The 20,625-nt window shown below is 31.9% G+C and overlaps 2 protein-coding genes across 3 annotated transcripts; both read left to right on the top strand.

Annotated features, from left to right (window-relative positions):
• Positions 1 to 1,204: 1,204 nt before the first annotated feature.
• On the top strand, positions 1,205 to 5,231 carry LOC107404046 (ricin B-like lectin R40G3). 2 transcript variants are annotated; one of them, XM_060815795.1, is made up of 4 exons: positions 1,209 to 1,909; positions 2,089 to 2,211; positions 4,533 to 4,761; positions 4,990 to 5,231. In XM_060815795.1, coding segments are annotated over exons 1-4 (924 nt in total). In that variant the 5' UTR covers positions 1,209 to 1,339; the 3' UTR covers positions 4,992 to 5,231. The 2 variants fall into 2 exon arrangements, with proteins under 2 accessions (XP_060671779.1, XP_060671778.1); XM_060815796.1 differs by lacking the exons at positions 4,533 to 4,761; positions 4,990 to 5,231 and adding an exon at positions 4,049 to 4,491 and having other exon boundaries at positions 1,205 to 1,909.
• Positions 5,232 to 10,709: 5,478 nt separating this feature from the next.
• LOC107404041 (NAC domain-containing protein 87) lies at positions 10,710 to 13,621 on the top strand. Its single transcript, XM_016010974.4, has 3 exons — positions 10,710 to 11,487; positions 11,721 to 12,022; positions 12,366 to 13,621. Exons 1-3 carry the CDS (start codon positions 11,295 to 11,297, stop codon positions 13,266 to 13,268), a joined length of 1,398 nt encoding a protein of 465 aa, XP_015866460.2. The 5' UTR covers positions 10,710 to 11,294; the 3' UTR covers positions 13,269 to 13,621.
• The last annotated feature ends 7,004 nt before the right edge of the window (positions 13,622 to 20,625 follow it).

The raw sequence follows: 20,625 nt of genomic DNA, 5'->3' as shown, positions 1-20,625 counted from the left end.
TATTCTAATTCATATATACTTATATATATATATATATACCATTTCAAATTTTATACGACAATTTTTAGTAAATTGCCCTTCTACTGCTGCTGCAGTTTGTTAGTAAATCCGTCTCTAACCTATAGAAAATGTCAACCTGGCATAGAAAATGTTTCTTTTGTCTTTGCCAAATCCCTGAAACCCCTGTAATAGTAAAGATCCCTATGCCTTTCTGCAGGCTCTTACTCTAAAACTTCTCCTGTACTCCATGAAGCAAAGCATAAATTAAACACATAAATAACTCCCCATCTTTTTCCGAGATAAAAATGTTATCAGATCTTTGGGGAGTGACTCGAAAGTACCATTGTCATAAACAAAACAACTGCCAGAACAACAAAGTTTTCTTGGCTAACTGATCGGCCAGGCCCATTGGATGATCTTGGCATTCCCAAAAGAATATCCAAGTATGACTCTCAAACCATAGCCTTCAATACTCTAGTGCTCCGACCCCACGGGTCTGAAATCAGAATTTATTTCCTTGACTTGACAACCAAAGCTGCATCCGATGACCAAGCCGATTTGTGCCTTGAAATGATAAAAAAGGGAGCATACATCAAGTTATATGGATATTTGGGGCTTTCAAGTTATGTGAATGGACATGTGGATGTGCTCTAAAAGTCCAAAACCAAATTGATAGATAATACTTGGGTTTTAAGGTGAGATGGGCATGTGGGCTTGAAGCACTTGAAAGGTTTATCCCAACAAAAAAAGTGCATTATTTATTCAGCGAATTAATCAATAATGGGTTAGAAAGTAAGGAGCAGCTCAACTATCATTACCGTTTACCGATTACCAAGCAGATTGAAGAAAACATGGAGGGGCAAAGACCAAAAGTGATTGATTTTCTAGTTGGGACTCTTTTAATAAACCTGAAACAACAGTGTATGTGTATGCATTAAAGCAGGAGCACAGCAATTCAATTAAAGCTCTTTGAGATCATATAATATTAGTCAGTGGACACCATCTATCTTAGAAAATAGATGAAGAATTCAACAACAAAGAAAACTTTTTTTTTTTTTTTTTCTGAAGTAACTATCACCCCTAATAGACCTGCATACGTGTTAGCATGTCACCGACCATAGTAATTAATAGATACTATCAGATTTTTTGTTAAATAATAGATACTATCTGATTATTTACCCAAATAAAGATAGATATTATCATACGAGGAGCGGCCCCAAAACCAAAGCTAAAAGCAATGGAATGATATTCTTTCCCTTTCAACTTTTTCTTTGACATCGACAAGGACACTGCCAAGCGGGAAAAAAAAAAAAAAAGACAGCATCATCAAACAGCAACCATGGAATTCCCGTATGGCCACCACTCCCACACCCACCATCAGCGTCGCGGAGAGGATGAAGAATATGGAGAAAGACCGAATTACCCCCCACGGCCTCCGCCATCAGAAATAGGAATGGGATCCACCTTTGATCAACCTCTTCCACCGCCACGCCCTTCCTACTTTGCACAAAATGAAGAATTCCCACCTGCACCTCCACATTCACAACCAGCCCATGTCACACATATCTCCCATGCCCATGTTGTCCAAGGCCAACAAGACTTCAACAACTTTTCTGCTAATTTTCCTCCTCACAAGCAACCACCGCCCCTTGACTCCTCCGATTGCCATTCTGCTGGTGGTGCTGCTGTTGGAGTGCATCATGTCGCTCATCATGATCTGGGCCAAAACCCCCTTCTAGAAACCCATTTCCCCTCCTCCGTCCACCACCAAACCCATCAATCCATCCCTTCTAATCTCTCCGACAAACCCACCGTCAAGGTCTTCTCCAAGGCCCGACCCGATTTCTCTCTCACCATCCGAGATGGCAAAGTCATTCTTGCCCCGTCTGACCCATCTGATGTTTTCCAAGTAATTCTTTCTTAATTTCCCTACTTTCGTTTTCTTATATTAATGTTTTGTATTGCTAAGTGTTTTTTTTTTTTTTTTTTTTGTCTTTTTTTGGTTAATTCGTTAATTTTACCTTTATATACATACATATATATATATATATATATATATACACTCATATATATGTTGACTTGTTGCAGCATTGGTACAAAGATGAGAAGTACAGTACAAGAGTGAAGGATGAAGTAGGGTTTCCAAGCTTTGCTCTCATTAACAAAGCCACTGGTCAGGCTATCAAGCACTCCATTGGGGCCTCCCATCCTGTAAGATTTCTCTCATTTACTTATGTATGTTGGGGATGTTATTACTATATATTGAATATTGGATCTATGTCTCTATCATTATGTATCCTTTCATTTAAATTATTATTGTGAAGAATATATTTTTTCTAATCTTGCTTCTTTTCTTGTCTTTTCTTTTTTATTTTATTTTTTTTTTTGGGGTCCTGTCTGTATCCTCGATGCAATTGTAATATAATCCCCTGTCATGGTTCAAGTAATTATCATTGAATATTCTTGGCCGTGATTCTGGAAATAGATCTGCTTTTCGAGTTAGCTTATAACTTGGGATTTAGTTTTATGTACAAAAAGGGGATAAAGATATGTTATGGTGTCTGTTTAACCTTTTTCTGTCTGAAAGTAAAGAAGATTTTTCCCCGTTGGAAAAATAATTAGACAGCCTATTACACACAGAGAAAGAAAAACAATAACTCAAAAGTGGTATACACGTATAAAAGAATAGCTCCCTGTGACCGAAAAATTGAGAAGAAAAAAAATAAATATGGGCGAGGAGAGCCTTGCAACGTGACCAAAAAATCTGGTTTTTCAACTCCCAAACAATTTTCAACACCTTCAAAAGATCTCTATTTCTTTCCCTCATGATCCGCACAAAATGTGAAGTGGAACAACTGTGTAAATGCCCCGATCCTTGCTAGAGACCCAAAAGTCTCTCCATGTGCAAAAAATTTGCACTTGCTTACCATAACCAAGAGACTCCAAAACAATAAAAAACATGGCCAAAACTCCTCTAACCATAAGAAAATGGGTAAGAAGATGGATTACAGTATTCCTAAAAGCCTCTCTAAGCGTGTATATATTAAATACTGCAGTTTTGCCCCTAATTCTGTGTTGTGAAAAATACTAAGGATGGGGAGGAGAGCTGGGGGAATGAGTAACCTGGTTGATTAATTAAAAAGTAACGGTTTCGGTTTTGTAATAAAAGTTCTTCAGTATTTTGTCCTCTCCTGAAATTCTGTTATTATTGCAATTCCATTGATTCATATTGTATAGTCTTTTGTTATACAGGAAGTGACACTTCTTCCTTGTATGGAAAGTTATCTAATTATTAGATATTCGACAATAGTTGAACTTTCATGCTGATACACATGCAAATGTCCACAAAACACACTGGTATCTCCTAATGAAGTGAAATTTTCTCTTTTGTTAACTTTTGAGGAAAAGCTTGTTGAATTGTACTGCTAGCTCGTCCAGGAAATTTGAGACCGACACATATGATGGGTTCTGTTTTAGACTTCTGCATATGTATTCATACTCAACAATCTTCAAGTTTTGAGAAATCTGTGATTCTCCTTTTATATAGTGTTTGCAAGCAACAGTTCGCTACCTGCCCAATCCTTCTACCTCCTTTTATGTTTGACTGTCCCCCTTTTCTTTTTTCATTTCCCATATTACCATAAAATACTTGTAAGTAATAATAATCGAACTATGTTGTACTGTAATATCTCATTGGTGTCCATAAGCATGTATCTCATGAGGCAGTAAATTCACTGTTTCTAACATTCAGTGTGTCAGAATCTTAGATGTCTGTATTTGTTAATATGTACAATGTCTTAATTGCTATATGTCTTTCTGGAAGAGGACTGGTTCTTTGTATATCAGTAGTTGCTAAATTATAATTAATAGACCAGATTACCTACATGTACGTGGTGTTTTGGGTTCGCTTCCCAGGTGGCCTCCAAATTTCCTAAATTCATCTATAGTTGGTTGTTTTTTTATTATTATTATTATTGCTTTTTCATTTGGCTTTCTTACAAATATTTTTTACTAAAGGATATGTGTTATGGGTTGATCAAACATACAGCATGATCCCACAACTAGATGGGCTTTTCCAATCAAGCTGCTGCTTTGGGACATCTATGACTGGTTTTTATGATTGATAAAGAGGCATTCCTAGAATGGCCTAGCTATTAAGTTGAAATGATGCTAACAAAGGTTATTTTCCTGTGCCATGACTATGAGTGAACCCTAGAATAATTAATTAAGTTTGACGGATACAGTCCTATTAGAAGAAGTTTGGGGGTTGCACCCGTCTTTCAAGTTCTCAATTCTGTTTTGACTCACGGGTGGCATTGAGAATGCTGGTTATAATCCACTAACTTTTCTTCTTATTGTGCACTCAGTGCTGAAGCTCAAAGTCGCATTTCAGGGCTCATCAATGATTCCCATGTCCAAAATTTAATTGCATACAACAATGCAAATTTTCAAGATTGGGTTTTCATTCATTTTCCTAGCATTTCCCCTTTTATGAATGTGTCATCATCAAAATTGTTTTGATTCATCTGCAGGTACAGCTGATACCTTATGTTCCAGATGTTTTTGATGAATCCATACTTTGGACCGAGAGCAAGGATCTAGGTGATGGTTTCAGAACAATTAGGATGGTTAATAATATTCGCCTTAATGTGGATGCCTTTCATGGTGATAAGAAATCTGGTGGTGTCCATGATGGCACCACTATCGTGCTGTGGGATTGGAACAAAGGAGATAACCAGCGATGGAAGATCGTACCCTACTGTAAGTGTCTCAAAACATATACAACGCAATCCAATAAGATATTTGTTTTTCTCTTTTAAAATTTGAACTTTAAGGCTTTAATTCATAGCCATTCTAAAAGACAACCCAGATAATTATTGCAGTGTTCTAAAGCAGATTCCTTGTTTGATTCTCTGATGGATCAACGGCTGAAAGGTTATTTACTTCTATATTTTGTAACTTTGTTTATGTTGATGATGCATTGTGCAGGAATTTTGAAGGGCATGTTGTGATGCCTTCAAGTTCAATGTTTATTGTGTTCATAAAACTATTTGAGGTGTGAAGAATACTGCTGCTGCTGCTTCTTGTCGTTGTCATTATGTGTTTGCAAGTGGTATATGTTTCTATGTTAAATCTTATGTGTGTAAAAACCTTGATTGTGATTTGTGATGAAGTAATATTTATCACCTATTATATTCTTGTAATGTAATGTGTATCATCATCTTTCTACATGAGCTCTCTGATCCTCATGGATTCTCTCACCTCAGATCCGACCAGTAGCTCCATTGTTTATGGCACTTTTACAATCCACAGACGTTGATTGGTTCTAACGATGTGGATCAAACAATAAATAATAAGAAATGTTAAACAGTAAGGTTGGCAGACAGACTTGTTAAGTAACCTCATCGTTGGAAACATTAGAGACAAATCATATAGGATAACGTTGTTTTTTATTTTTTGTTTTTGGCAGTGGACTAGAAAACTATACGACCAAAGCTTCCTTCAAAAGAGAATCAATTTGAGTTTCTCATTTGTGCTTTTTGATAAGATAATGTCTCCCAACCTTGGGCCTACAATCTGGGTGAGGCTTAAATGGAAAAAACTAGGCTCGGCCCAGCCCAGGCTGCTAGAAGCCTACAGCTTAAAGGAATGACTTCAGATTTTGTTGTGAAGAATCAAGGCCGACGTTGGTTCTTTGAAAAAAAAAATAATAGTATGAAAAAACTTATTTTGTAAATGCTTTAAAAAAAAAAAAAAAAGGATGTGAAAAATATGATCGAGTTGAAATGAAGGCTAGCTAGGAGAAAGGGATAAAATGACAACCTATGCAATGGAGAGAAAGGAGAGGATGACAAATATGTACATATGTATATATATATATATAGTCAATTTCATATCAGGACAATTTTATAAATTTTCTATCAGTTATTTAGATTGTTTTAAAAGTTGAGATTTAAAAATATATTTATATTTTAATTTTTAAATATTTAATGTCAATTTTGAAAGAGATCAGTAGTAATTTTTTATTAGAATTGCTTTGATATTGACATGAAAATTATTATATTTAAAAATAAAGGAAAAAGAAAGAGCAAATATGATAATAATAATAATGGGGTAAGAAAAATAAGCACGTATCCAAGAGAAAGAAAGCAGAGGTTTGATGGAATGGGGCAGTTAGGTATCCATATGGTATTTAGTGGGAGAGTCGCAAAAGAGTTTTTGAGTCTTGGTTCTTGGCTAACAACTAAAACGGGAAAAAGTCAATTCTATTGACTTTTAATGTTTTAAATGGAATAATAAAATAGAAAGGCTGTTGTGTTGTGGAGTAAGTTGTGCTGGTGGGTTATCTCCCCAGTATGAAATCTCTATCTATCCAAAATACAAATACAAATAGAAATAGAGAAGTAGTGGTCAATCGTTGGATTGGAATGGGGGGCGCGACCTTTTTGATAGGCTTTCCTTCCTTCCCAAAGTCCCAAAGTCTTCGAATCGGAAATATCCAATCTGTCTTAGTGAAAGCCAACCGTATGATAGATGTCTCAGCCTATGAAACAGTTGAGAAACAAAGCTTAAAAAAATGAAAAGAAAAAAAAAAAAAAAAAAAGTCTGCTAATCATGTCATAATTGGCTTGCCTTTACATTACCATCAATTTGATTTAATTTAATAATATGTGTCATGGAATGGGAGATTGAGGTTTAAGACTCAAAAGTGACACCTATTGCACGTATCCAAAATATTACACCAGCGAAACTCCCATTATTTTATTTGATGACCACACTCTCTTCTTCCTTTTGTTGCTTTCTTTCTTTTGTTGCTTTCTTTCTTTCTTTCTTACACTTAATTTTTTTTTTTTTTAAGGGATAAATTTCTTTCAATTAGTAGATCAACACAACATTTAACATCTACTCATTAATCAAATATCAAACCGCAATATGTTACCTATCTATTATTCATTCCTTGATCCAGCAAATTCTTTATCATAGTTTTTGCCACCCAAAAAAAAAAAAGAAAAAGGGGAAGGTTTCATGGCTTCTTTGCTTTGCGGTTTCATCTGAGCCCGCGATCAAAAAAGTCAAAATAGTTGGCAAGCTTAGAAATTCTCTAAGATACCATATATCATATATTGTATTTAATTATTATTATTATCATTATATGTTGATGTATCATAACTTGAAAGCTTTCACAATTTGAGCATTTTTAACTCTTGTCTTCAAAGAGACTGCCCCTATGAGTTCCAATTAGTTAAAAATATTTAGTTTATTATTATTTATTACTTTAGAGCGAATAGAGAGTGGGTCATGGACAGACCAAAGGAATAATGAGATGGGGTCCACGCGCTCTTTGGTTTTGGACTTTTTCATGGATTAAATAGTTAAGATAGGAGAAGCGAAATTGTATCCGTATTTTACGTCGCTTACTTTTTTAAAATTAATAATTTTGTTTAATAGCTAATTGAGTAGGAGCTGACGTGGCAGGATTCCATTTCAACGCGTCATCTTCTATTCCATCCACATTCAAAAAATAAATAAATAAATTATATGGTTTTTAATTTTATGCCAGTTAATAATTTACCAAAAATCCAACAGGCTGATCATATCAATAATTTATAATTGTAATTGGGCGGAAACTAAGAAATAAAGAAAAAGTAGTAGGCCTTGGGAATTGGGGGGGGTGGCAAGCATGTGCTTTCCACTCCATCACCAAATTCCAGATATATATTAAGTCCTGCTGCTTATTCCTCCAAACAGTCACATCCACTATTAATCAAATACATGTTTACAATCTAATTATCAAACAAGATTCCCTTCCCCAAATTTTATTATGCATTTATATATAAAACACTTAACTCATCTTCTTCTTGTTCAATCTTCAAATTATAAGGTGGCTTTCATGAATGCAGCAGTTGCAAGCGACTCATTGTTAATTTGTTACACGATCTCCACATATCTTATATACAAATAATATATTTATTAAACAGAATAAGAATTAAATTTAGTAAACCCCAATTCATGCGTATTTAATCTGTCTGAACCTGTCCGCAAAAACACTAATACATGAAATATTGTATATTGAATGAGGATTTTTATGCTGAATTTACAAGTAGCAGAGCTGGAAAGCATGTTATAGCCTTCAATGTTAATTATAAGTTATTTGTAGAAATACAAAATCTCTACAGCACATCCCAACGAGACCCAGTTGGGATATATTTATAAATATGTAAATTTCATTAATTAGAGCTGGCCAAAGGGATACACATGTTTTTTTTTTTTTAAGATATATATACATATATATAAAAGGGATGTACATGTACGTATATTCACTATTTACCAAGGTAAAAAAATTGTATTTATAATCACAACAGTATTGAATATTGATCAACTTTATATACCATAATCTCTCTAAATTATCCAAAAGCCAAGTCCCACATTTCATGATATTCTTAATAAGCCTTCATTGTTATTATTATAAACAATATATAGATTATATATATATATATATATATTTAACTACTACATCCGATCGTGACTAATTCATCGTCTGCGAACATTTTAATATTAGTTTACTATTCAGGTTGAATTTTAGTAATTATAAGGAAAACGCTCTTATTCGTGTAAAGCTGCATGCCATTTTAACTATGATTTTTCGCAGTGTTCATCTGAAACTTCTCGGAACCTTCAAATGTAGTTTTAAAAATACTATACCAAAGACTACGAACCGCAATCTTATTCCAACGCATGCAGCGAAAATCAAAATCAAATAATAAAAACCATAAATTGAGAAAATAATCGATATTACAAATTTTGAATCCATATACATATATATATATATATATATATGTAGGATATACCGTTTTGACAAGAAATTAACTGATTATTATTAATGCATATATATAATATACAAATAAGAAATTAAAGAAAAATATTATTATAATAGTGAGTGTACGTAAAACAAAAAGATTTTTAAAAAAATTTGAAGACTAATAAAAAGTAAAATTAACTAATGCGTCTTATTTTTATTTATTTATTTTCCTATTTGTATATATCATGCATTTTTTTTTTTTTTGGGGGGGTGAAAATGCGCGTTTTCTATTTTGTGGATCTTGTTTTGTAAGATTGATATATAAAATATTGGATGAAGAAATATGGTGAAAAGAGTATGTGAATGTTAATTAAGCTCAATCTCTTAATCTAAAGTCTCCAATTTGAATAAAAAGGGATGATGTCGGTAGCATATATAGAGCAACTAGCTGAAGGACCAAGATGATGAACAATCTTGGAAAATTAAGTTGTAATAAATTTAGGCTTCGGTTCACCTTTTGACTTTATGGATCGATATATATAATATATATGTGTTATATATATATATATATATATGACTCAGCTCTCTATATGTGTCTAATGGGCATAATAGAATAGAATAAAGCGTATAAATCTATCTAACTTTAATTACCGTGTCTCCCTTTTTATTTCATCTTGGAGCCTGCTGCATGTGCGATTTGGAATATGCAGAGAGACCAAATTCTTTATCATAACTGGTCGCTAGCTCAGCAGCTAGCTCATCCTCAAGCCAATAAAACCACTAAACACACACACACACACACACACACACACACACACATATATATATATATATATATATAAAGTTGATTGTATTTTAATATACTTATTTCATAATATTTAATATTTTACAATTTAAATTCTCAACTTTTTTAATTTAGAAATTTAGATCTTTATTTTTATTTTTTTTTAATTTGGATTTTTTTTTTTACTTTTAACCACTTAATTTACATAACTAGTATTAAACTATATCATGTTTAAACTAGAAGAAGATAATAAAATACAAAATATTAAAATTATTTTAACATTTTGCAATATAATATCCTTCATTTATTTTTTCAAAAAAGGGTTGATGCAATAATTAATTTTAGAATTTTATACTTAATATATTTAGCTTGAAATTTAATATATTTTAATATCAGTTATGTAAGATGAAAGAGATTAAACTCTGTTAATTAAAAAGTGAATAAAATTCAAAGCGGAACGAAAGGAAAAATCAAAGGTATAAATTGGTAAATAAAATAAAGTTAAGGTTTAAATTGCAACATCCTAAAAATAAAGGGTATAAAAATATAATTAATTTTGTATAATATATAATTATATATACAAATTGAAATTGACAAATTCATGTGACAATAACTTAGATCTTTTATTCTAGAGCTTTGAACAGAGAGAGAGAGAGAGAGAGAGGTTATAGAAAGAGTTGGAAATAAAGATTCAAGTGATGGAACATGCAATGAAATTCAATAGAATGAAAAAGATCGGTTAGATTGAGGCGGAAGGCAAATTAAGCGGATAACGATGTTATTTTAATGTGAAACAACAGAACATGGGTCCCCTTCCTCCAGGCTCCAACTGAAGAAATTAAGCTGCATATATTTTTATATTATTTAATCCATTTTGATTTTTTCCTTTTTTTTTTTTTTTTTTTTTGATTTTGTTGATTTGGCATTCATTTTCAAACAGGTAGATATATGGGCTAAGAAATCACACGGACAGGACACAAAGACACAAAATAAAAAATAAAAATAAAAAGGAGTAAAATGTTTGTGAGGCGGGGGCCCTGAATATATGGCTTGCTGAGTAAGTGCCTTACGGACCACGTATCTTGAGAAGAATATAAGAAAGAGGCTATTTGCTGAATAGGGGGTGGTGGTGTTGAACAAGCTCCTCTACCTCTCTCTATCTCTCTCTATTTAAGATCCTCTTTTTCCCTTTTTTCTACTTTCTTTTAACTTCTCCTTCCTTTTTCAACCTCCCTTTTTTCTTTCTTTCTTTTTTTTCTCTCTCTCCTCTTCTTCCTTTCTTTGTTTATTAATTCGGCTTTTTTTTGTAGCTGCCTGTTTTCCTTCCTTATTCCTCTCCCCCACTTTCTTTCATACATAAAAATACAGTGCTATTGAATATTGATTGATTGCTCTGTGTGTGTGTGTGTGTGCGTGCGTGTATATATATATATATAGAGAGAGAGAGAGAGAGGTTGTGAATTTGAGTTGTGTGATATAATATAGGCCAGGCCTTCTGTATACACGTTTGTAGTCTGTAAATTTAAATTAGAAATCGGAAAAATCGATCGGATTGTGTTGGGGAATACTCTAGCTGGGTTTTGTTTGTTTGGTATTCATCAACATCCTCCTTGTGGTATAGCAAGCTGCGAACACAGAATATATAGCATACATACATAGGTATACATATAGATCGATCCATCTACCCAAGGGTTTTTTATCAATATTAATATGGAAGATCAAGCAATAGTGGTGAACAAGCCGGAAGAAGAGCTCATCGATTTACCCCCGGGCTTTCGATTCCATCCCACGGATGAGGAGATTATAAGCTATTACCTGACGGAGAAGGTCCTCAACTGCAACTTCAGTGCAAGTGCTATAGGAGAAGCTGATTTGAATAAGTCTGAACCTTGGGATTTGCCAAGTATGTTTCTTCCTTTTTTATTTTTTATTATATGGTTTTCATCACCAAGGGGAAGGGTATACCTACTTACGGCTAAAAATTATATTTCAATGTCTTTATATATGCACATATATATTGGGAATATTATGCCAAAGAATCTAATTCCCTTAAAAAGTATTAATAAAATTGATTTTGATTTGATATACATATGTATATGTTGTTGTTGTTGTTGATGTTGTTAATGTTGGTTGCAGAGAAAGCAAAGATGGGAGAGAAAGAGTGGTACTTCTTCTGCCAGAGAGATAGAAAGTATCCAACAGGGATGAGAACCAACCGAGCAACAGAATCGGGGTACTGGAAGGCCACCGGAAAGGACAAAGAGATTTACAAAGGCAAAGGCGGCGGAGGCGGCAGCGGCAGTTGCCTCGTCGGGATGAAGAAGACCCTTGTCTTCTACAAAGGAAGAGCTCCCAAAGGAGAGAAGACCAACTGGGTCATGCATGAATACAGACTCGAAGGCAAATTCTCTTACTACAACCTTCCCAAGTCTGCCAAGGTACCTCCTACATAGCTAGCCAGTGCTTCTACCTTTCTTCTTTCTTTTTCATTTTATTATTGTTATTTTTTTTTTTAATAACTTCTCATTTCTCTCTCTAGATCTCTAAATTTAAAAAAACAATTCTTTCTCCTATATTTTTTTTGTCATCATCATCATCTTACTTTATGGGTTGGTTGAGTGTTTTCTTTTCATGGGGTCCGGTTCCTTACTTTTCAAATTAAATTTTTTCCCTTTTTTTTCTTTTTTTTTTTTTTTTTTTTACTTAAATTGCTTTTAATTGTTAATTACTAATAGAATCATGGAATTGAATTGAAGAGTAGTGGATGTTGTTGGTGCACAGGATGAATGGGTGGTGTGCAGGGTGTTCCACAAGAACATGGGCATCAAAAAGAGTATCCCAAATATGAATCCAATACAAGGAGGCCTGCTCATGAGGATGAGCTCTGTGGATAACGACAGTGATCATCTGCTAATAGATAGCTGTTCACTCCCACCTCTCATGGATATTAATCCTTATGATGGGAGACATGACCACCAGCAGCAGCAGCAGCAGGAGTTGATCAAGGGGACCACCACAGTACCATCACCCACAACGAGAACATCTCAATCTCAAGGAGCTTACTTTAACTACTTGTCTAATATTGGCTCTAATAATGACAACCATCAACAGCAGCAAACGAAGCAACACAACCAGAGCCCGAACCCCAACCAGATGATGATGTTGAAGAGCTTGCAGCAGCTTCCCACCTCCACTAGTACTAGTTACCAAGCTCCTAGCCTCCTCATGACTAACCACCACCCCATCCTCTACTCTCAACTACTCCCAAATATTCCTCCTTCTCCTCCTCCTCCTCATTATTCCAACTTAATCCACCCAAATTTATCATCAACTCTGATCAATAATCTGGGAGGTTATTTTGAACCACCTGCAGGTGGCAATAACACCAGTGATTACGGTCATCATCATCATCATCCTCATCAGCAAGCTAGTGGTGGTAATTATAATAATAATAATAATGACGGGTTAATATTGGAGATGAGGCAGTGCAAGGTGGAGCAGTTGTCATCTAATAACCAGTCTATGGTTAGCCTCTCCCAGGACACTGGTCTGAGCACTGACGTCAACACCACGGCTGAGATCTCATCATCGGTTCATGTTTCCAAGCCTGATGATGGTCAAGCAGCAGCTCCATCTATCCCTCCCATTTCAGACATTGAAGCCTTTAATTGGGATGACTTCTGATCCATCTTTTATGTACATCCATCAATTTTATTAAATTATTTTGCAGGTTTGCCTTTGCTTTTTCCTACAACATATATTCCATCTGTTTCATATTTATACATATGTAGTAGTAGTACCCTTCTTTTTTAAGGGGGTTCAGCTTGTTTAATTATTAGGTACTTAATTAGTCATCAGAAAGAAGTTCTTTACATATATGTATATATATATATATATATATATATCCGCAGTTTCAGATTACATTTTTATTGATTGATCATGTATAGGATACCAAAAGAAAGATTTCATGATTATTATGGAAACTCATGTAAATCTATTCTTTAATTTCATTATATTAGTGGATCGATTTGCTTGTTTCTTCTTTTATCATTAATTTTGCCTTTCTTTATTATATTACTAAAATATACTAAATTTTCAGTATTTTGTTTTTGGTGAAAATATTTATTTATTTTGTAAAACCGGTGTTCGTTCTCTTGGAATATTGTTTGTTCAACCTCTCGCCGTCTGTCGTTTGCTGGCATAAATGATTAATGACGTCATTTCTGAATTCGCATTCGATTCCTTGTTATACTTGTCCTTTGAGAAAACTCCAGATGCTAAAAATAAAAGAAAAATAAATAAATAGTATCAGTAGTATATGGTTTATAACTAAAGTTAAGCAACTGGAGATAAATATATACTAGTTGATTATAAATCATAGTTAAATAGCTATTATTCCTTTATAATGAAGAAATATGCAAATAAAGTAAAATTTTAATAAAGAAAGAATAGTTACTTAGAACGATCGAGATGTATTAATGCTCATCATATAAGTGAAACTGAAACTGAAAGTGATGATAATGATGATTATATGAACTGGATACGGATATACAAATAGTAGCATCGTGTAGTGATGGATTGAAAATGCTCTAAAATAAAAGATAAAATTGAATCGGATTGAATTGAACTGTTAAATTTAAAATAATTCACTATCCAACATTAACACATTATTTTATATTAAAAATAATAATAACCCATTATTTATTTTATTTTATTTTTTTCTATGCAAATGTTCTTTTTTATAAACTCTCACAATCAATAACCATATCAAAACTATTTATATATATATATATATATAGATTTTTAGCCCCCAAAAAAAAAAAATATATATATATATATATATAATGAACAAAAAGAAAGATAATTATATAAGGTTTGAGGAAGACGAAGCATGTGAATAATCATTCCCTGAATCTATCCAGTAGATGCGTCCACCACCCTTTTAACATTTAAATGTTTTTCTGTATACTTTAATCATTAATTTAAACTACAGAAAAGAGGGTTATAATGATTGCATCTTTTATCTTACAAAGCCTAAAGCCTTCTGTTAAACGAAACCTAATTATTTCATCTTCATTGCGTGAAAATATAAATCATAACTACATAAACCTCTTGTTTATAACTAATTAATTAATTTAATTTAGGATACATATATATATATATATATATTCTCCTTTTAATTTTCCTTAAACGCGTCTTTCCTTTTTATAATCTTTTTTTTTTTCCCTCCTTTCACATCAATACTTAATAATATATATGTATCATAGTAGAAGATATCATAATTATGATAAAATCTAAATAAAAGTGTCATCTCGTTTTGTTCATACGTGCATATTTGCTGACAGCTGACTTGTTACCAAAACGATATATATCTTACATGTCATTATGAAGCAAAAGAGAAAAATACAAAAACACAAACAAAAATACAGCTATTAATACTCAGGCCCTTGTTAATGATAAATATATATTTGTTTTCTTGATATATGCATATCCTAAAGGAAGAAAAAGAAATTAAAACAACTAAATATTTAGTTTGATTATTGGAATTTTAGCCAATTACCTAGAAATACATACATACATACATACATATATATATATATATATATCTTTCATTATTTTTTATAGAAAAATTATCACATCTGGATATGTGGATTTCAACAAAATATTATATATTATATAGGAGTTGGCATGTATGGCACTAACTGTATACTCTCAGTTGAACTAAGGAGTTGTTAACACATCGAATGAGGCGAAAAAAGGGAGAGAATTAAATTGGCAACCGATAGAAGGAGTAACTGAGTAAGCTAGCCAGGATATAAGGTGTATATATATATATATATATATGTATATGGATTAAAGGATAAGGGAGACTTGAGAAAGCAAAGCACATATAAGATGATATAGAGGTGACGAAGGAAGGAAATTAAAGATATAAGGGTGTGGAAGAAAAGTTTCTTCATCATTTTGTATGTATATATTATATATATATATATATATTGTTGGTTAATTCATGTGAAGTGAGAGTGAATTATTCCACTTTTTTTCTACATTCATGAAATTCATTCATTCCGCACAATAACATATAATATATATATATATATATAAACAGAAACATTTTCTTTACTTTCCATTCAAAGCAAAGCGTCCGTTGGGTTTTCATACTTGCGGGAAACTTAACCGCCCTTTTTTGGCTTCCTCCGTTTGTTTACACTTTACCCTTTAAACATGTACTAATAATAGAAAGTAATTTCTTCTTTTTTTATTTCTAAAATTTCTTAGTCACCAATTTTTTTTTCTTTAAAAAGGTGGAATTATATACACATATATATATTTATATATGTGTGTGTAGAGAAAATCATAAGTATTCGATGTTAAGCAAGCATATTATATTATATATATATATATGAGAGAGAGAGAGAGAGAGAGAGAGAGAGAGAGAGCATATTCAATATATATTCGTGATCTTGGTTGTGTTGTGGCTTTGCAGTTTGCTATATACCCAAAAACCGAGCAGATTTGTTGCATGAAAACATGGGGGATGGGGATGGGGATGGGGATGGGTGCACCAACCAATTAGAAGCCTCCGCCACATATTCCAAAATGGATAATGTGAACATGAAGCTTAATTGGCCCTTCTTTTTTTATTATTTATTTATCTTTCTTTGGCCGATATTCATGACCTCATCTTTATGTCATCTCATCATCTCTCAATTGCCCCACTTCCACTTCAACATCCATTTCCTTCTTTCTTTCTATACGTAAACTCTTTTTTTTTTTTTTTCGGGTGAATATATATATAAATATATGAACTTCACACCACCTCACCCCTTGCCTTTAAATTCATGATCAATATCAGACCTGACAAAATGCCACACGACCCATTAACATGACACAAATCCGCATGATAATTTGCAAGTTTAGATCTACGATATTGGATTGGATCCGTATTAGTACAACCTAATAAAATACGTTAAGAAAATAGATGTTAATTAGTGGAATCCATTGGAACCCATTGAACCCATTTATATGGGATATTTTTATAATTTTATAGGATATAATAATTTTACCCTAAAACTAAGATAATAAAATGTTTGCTGCCTCTTTAACCTTCGGCCTAAATACATTATTATTCTCTCATCTCTCAATTTTATAATAAAAAACTCAACAAGATTCATGGGAAGCTGTTTTAACATTATTGGAATTTGAAAGTTCATAGATTTGAAAAAATAGTTGTTTAAAGATAACAAGATAAGATTCTATTCTTATTTTTAAATTCTTCAATTTTGATTTTGTGTTAAATTTTATCAGATTATATTAAAATTTACTAAGAAAATCATTGGGAAGTTACAAATAAATGTTCCTTGATGTCCAAAAGATTTTAGTTATATTCTTAATTGGGTTATTCTTTTAGTTAATTATTTTGCCTCTAATTGAAACCTCCCATCAGCTATTCATAGTTCGGAGCCTAATTTTTTTATTCATTCATTCATTCTTGTTGTTTTTTTTTTTTTCCCATAGAGTTTTTTTTATTTTTTTATTTTTTTATTTTGGTGAAAATCCCATAGACCCTGATGAAGCTCCAGATTTCAAAATCCAATCAAATTATATACTTTTTTTTTTTTAAAAAGTGAAATTGATTAGAAAATAGATTATATATGAATTTGAGACTAATATTTTATTGTAAATTTATTTTCTCACATAAGTGACAGCCAATTCACTTACATGTGTATATATATAATAAATATATAGTGATAACCACATAGAAAAGAACAACACCGCACCTAATATGGAAATTTATATTTATAAAAGTCTATAGTATTTGTTTTTCCAAATTATTAGTCCTATATGAATTAAATATATAAACACATATTATAAGAGTTGTATTTAAGATAAATGATCAATGACCATGGCCGAATCTATTTTTTCACTGATTTCCAAATTTTTTATCATACTTTCATACACAAGAAAAAAAAAAGTAAATAATAATAATATATTTTTTGAATCAACATCATGTGTTAACATTAATTTATATTAAATTAATAGTATATTTGATTTTTCAAATACATGCAGATGGATTCAATCAATGTTAACGAAGACTATCGATCCTCCAACTAAAGTAGGTGCTACCACAAACAATACACAAAGCATTGGGAAAACTGATGCAAAAAAGGAGATTAAGGGCTTACATGTAGATAAGGGTGCAAAACGAAAATTTAGACCACCTGCTTGGAATTTATTTGAGTTATTATCACTTGGTGAGGATAAAAAGAAACATGCTAAGTGTAAGCAATGTGGAATAATATATTTATGGGATTGTTCTCATGGAACAGGAAATATGTTGCATCATATTCTAATTTGTCCTAAAAAACGAGATGGTGATGTTAAATAAATGCTTTTATCTACTTCTCAACAGCATGTTTTGATGAAATCTCCAAATTTTGATTATGAAACTTTTCGCAATTTGGTTATAGAGACAATTATCAAGCATGATTTGCCTTTTAACTTTGTTAAATATAAAGGCATAAGAGCTACCTTTTCATATATTTCTGCTGACCTCAAGTTGCCTTGTAGGAACACAGTTAAGGCATGCATATTGAGGATGTTTAAAACTGAAAAACAAAAGCTTCATAATTTGTTAGATTCAGTTCAAGGTAGGATAAGTTTGACATCAGATTTATGGACTTCTGTATCAACTGATGGTTATCTTACTCTTACAGCCCACTTTATTGATCAAGAATGGAAATTGCAAAAAAGGATTTTAAATTTTTGTTATATGCCCCCACCTCACAATAGTCTTTTACTGTCTGATAAAATTAGTTTACTGTTAACTGACTGGGGAATTGAGAAGAAAATATTTTCTATCACATTGGACAATGCTTCTGTTAATGATTGCTTTGTTGAGATTTTAAAAAATCAGTTGAACTTTAGAGGTGTACTTTTGATGAGTGGTTAATTCTTTCATGTTCGTTGTTGTGCTCATATTTTAAATTTTATAGTCCAAGATGGACTAAAGGAGATTGATGATTCAGTTTCAAAAATTAGAGAATGCATCAAATATATTAAAGGTTCTTCCAGTAGGAAACATAAATTTTATGATTGTATTGCACAAGTAAGAATAGCAGGTATTAAGAAAGGCTTGAGACAAGATGTGCCAACTAGATGGAACTCCACCCATATCATGCTTGAGAGTGCTATTTTCTATCGTCGTGCATTAATCAATTTAGGATTGTCTGATTCAAATTTCAATTGTTGTCCATCTCCAGAAGAGTGGGATAAGCTAGAAAAGATTTCTAAGTTTTTGGGACATTTTTATGAAGTTACTTGTTTATTTTCTGGAACAAAATATCCCACATCAAATATATTTTTCCCCAAAGTGTTCATAATACAGCACAACATCAAATTACCTATGAAAGGAAGTGATAGCTTTTTGAGAAAGATGGGGACTTGTATAAACTTGAAGTTTGAAAAATATTAGTCAGAGTATAGCTTGATTCTTGCAATTGCCATTATCTTAGATCCCCGATACAAAATTCATTTTGTTGATTGGGCTTATACAAAACTTCATGATAAAATTCTTATGAGTTTCAGCATGTCCATTGCACAATAATATCTCTATTTGAGGTGTATATGGATAGTTTATCTCATGTTCTTAATACAAGTACCACAGTGAATGAAACTTTTAAGCAGATGGACAGCGAAGACCTTATTTTTTAGGTAAATTTTAATTTGATTTTATTTATTATATGTAAAAATAAAAGTTAATTTTTTTTTTTTTTTTTTTTACATTCATTAGAAGTATTAATTATAGTATATTGTATTGTGCAAGATTTTGATATTTCTTACAAGGATGGTGCTTCTTCAAGTAAAAAAACTAAACTTGATAAATATTTTGATGAAGAAAGGCTAGACAGAAAGCAAGATTTAGATGTTCTTAGTTAGTGGAAAGTAGAGCAATTTCGCTATCCAATACTTTCTCATTTGGACCGTGATGTATTAGCAATGCCAATTTCAACAGTTGCCTTCGAATCTGCATTTAGTATTGGTGGTAGAATGTTGGATCAATATCGCAGTTCATTGATGCCTGAAAATGTGTAAACGTTGTTGTGTACTCGAGATTGGCTTTTTGGAAAAGGAGGTAAAATAATGATATATTTATATTTTAATATGTCTTATTATTATACACCATTGGATGTATTACAATTTCTTTTTGTTTTTGCTATTTGTTAGTTCAAGATGTAGAAGATTCTTCCTTTGAAGAACTAACTGAAGATATGTTCAATTTGAATATTGAGGAATCTAAGTCCGAACAAAGCTGAAATAGTATTTGCATTGATGTTTTCAAGGTAGAAATATATAAATATATATATATATATATATATGTTTGCATACGTATTTATGTATATAATTATTTAGTTATTTCTTTGTGGATTACTTTTTATATTCTTTAATTTTTTATTTTTTTTCTTCTTTAGGGAACTATGAGCTTCATACCTTATTACATGGTAGTGGTGGAAAGATACAGCTTTATAAAAATTTAAACAATGATGTTTTGTTCTATATTTAATGCTTTATAATAGTTATGTTGGATTTTTAATGTTGATTTGGTTTGTAATTTATGAATATTTTAAATAGACAAAACGCATGTTCTTTAGCTATGATGAATGTTTAGTATGAGTTTGATTTATAATATTTTTAATTGATAATTATTAATACATGTAGAATTTTGGTATGTGAATGCTTTTTTCTTTTCTTTGCCCTTTTTTTAATTTTTTTCGAAGATGTTTAGTTTATCAACAAACAATTTCATTTATTATTTTTTTTCTTATAAAAAAAAAGGGTTTATTTTACTATTTTTGTATCTAATCAAAATATGATTTTTATGCTTAACGGGTTAATGGGTTGGATGACGGGTTATACGAAAATTTAATGAATGGGTTTGACTTTACATATCTCAACACGAAAACTTAACAGATTGTGTTTGGGTAAAAAAAATTAACACGAACACAACACAATACGACACGAACACGGTTCAACATGACAC

This window comes from Ziziphus jujuba, chromosome 3 (genome assembly GCF_031755915.1).
Source record: "Ziziphus jujuba cultivar Dongzao chromosome 3, ASM3175591v1".
NCBI lineage: Eukaryota > Viridiplantae > Streptophyta > Magnoliopsida > Rosales > Rhamnaceae > Ziziphus > Ziziphus jujuba.
This window is presented reverse-complemented; position numbering and strand designations above follow the sequence as displayed.

Coding starts and splice junctions, on each gene's coding strand:
- LOC107404046 (XM_060815795.1), top strand. CDS start 1,340: ATGGAATTCCCGTATGGCCACCACTCCCACACCCACCATCAGCGTCGC. Junction 1,910..2,088: donor ACCCATCTGATGTTTTCCAA/GTAATTCTTTCT, acceptor GACTTGTTGCAG/CATTGGTACAAAGATGAGAA. Junction 2,212..4,532: donor CCATTGGGGCCTCCCATCCT/GTAAGATTTCTC, acceptor ATTCATCTGCAG/GTACAGCTGATACCTTATGT.
- LOC107404041 (XM_016010974.4), top strand. CDS start 11,295: ATGGAAGATCAAGCAATAGTGGTGAACAAGCCGGAAGAAGAGCTCATC. Junction 11,488..11,720: donor TGAACCTTGGGATTTGCCAA/GTATGTTTCTTC, acceptor TGTTGGTTGCAG/AGAAAGCAAAGATGGGAGAG. Junction 12,023..12,365: donor ACCTTCCCAAGTCTGCCAAG/GTACCTCCTACA, acceptor GTTGGTGCACAG/GATGAATGGGTGGTGTGCAG.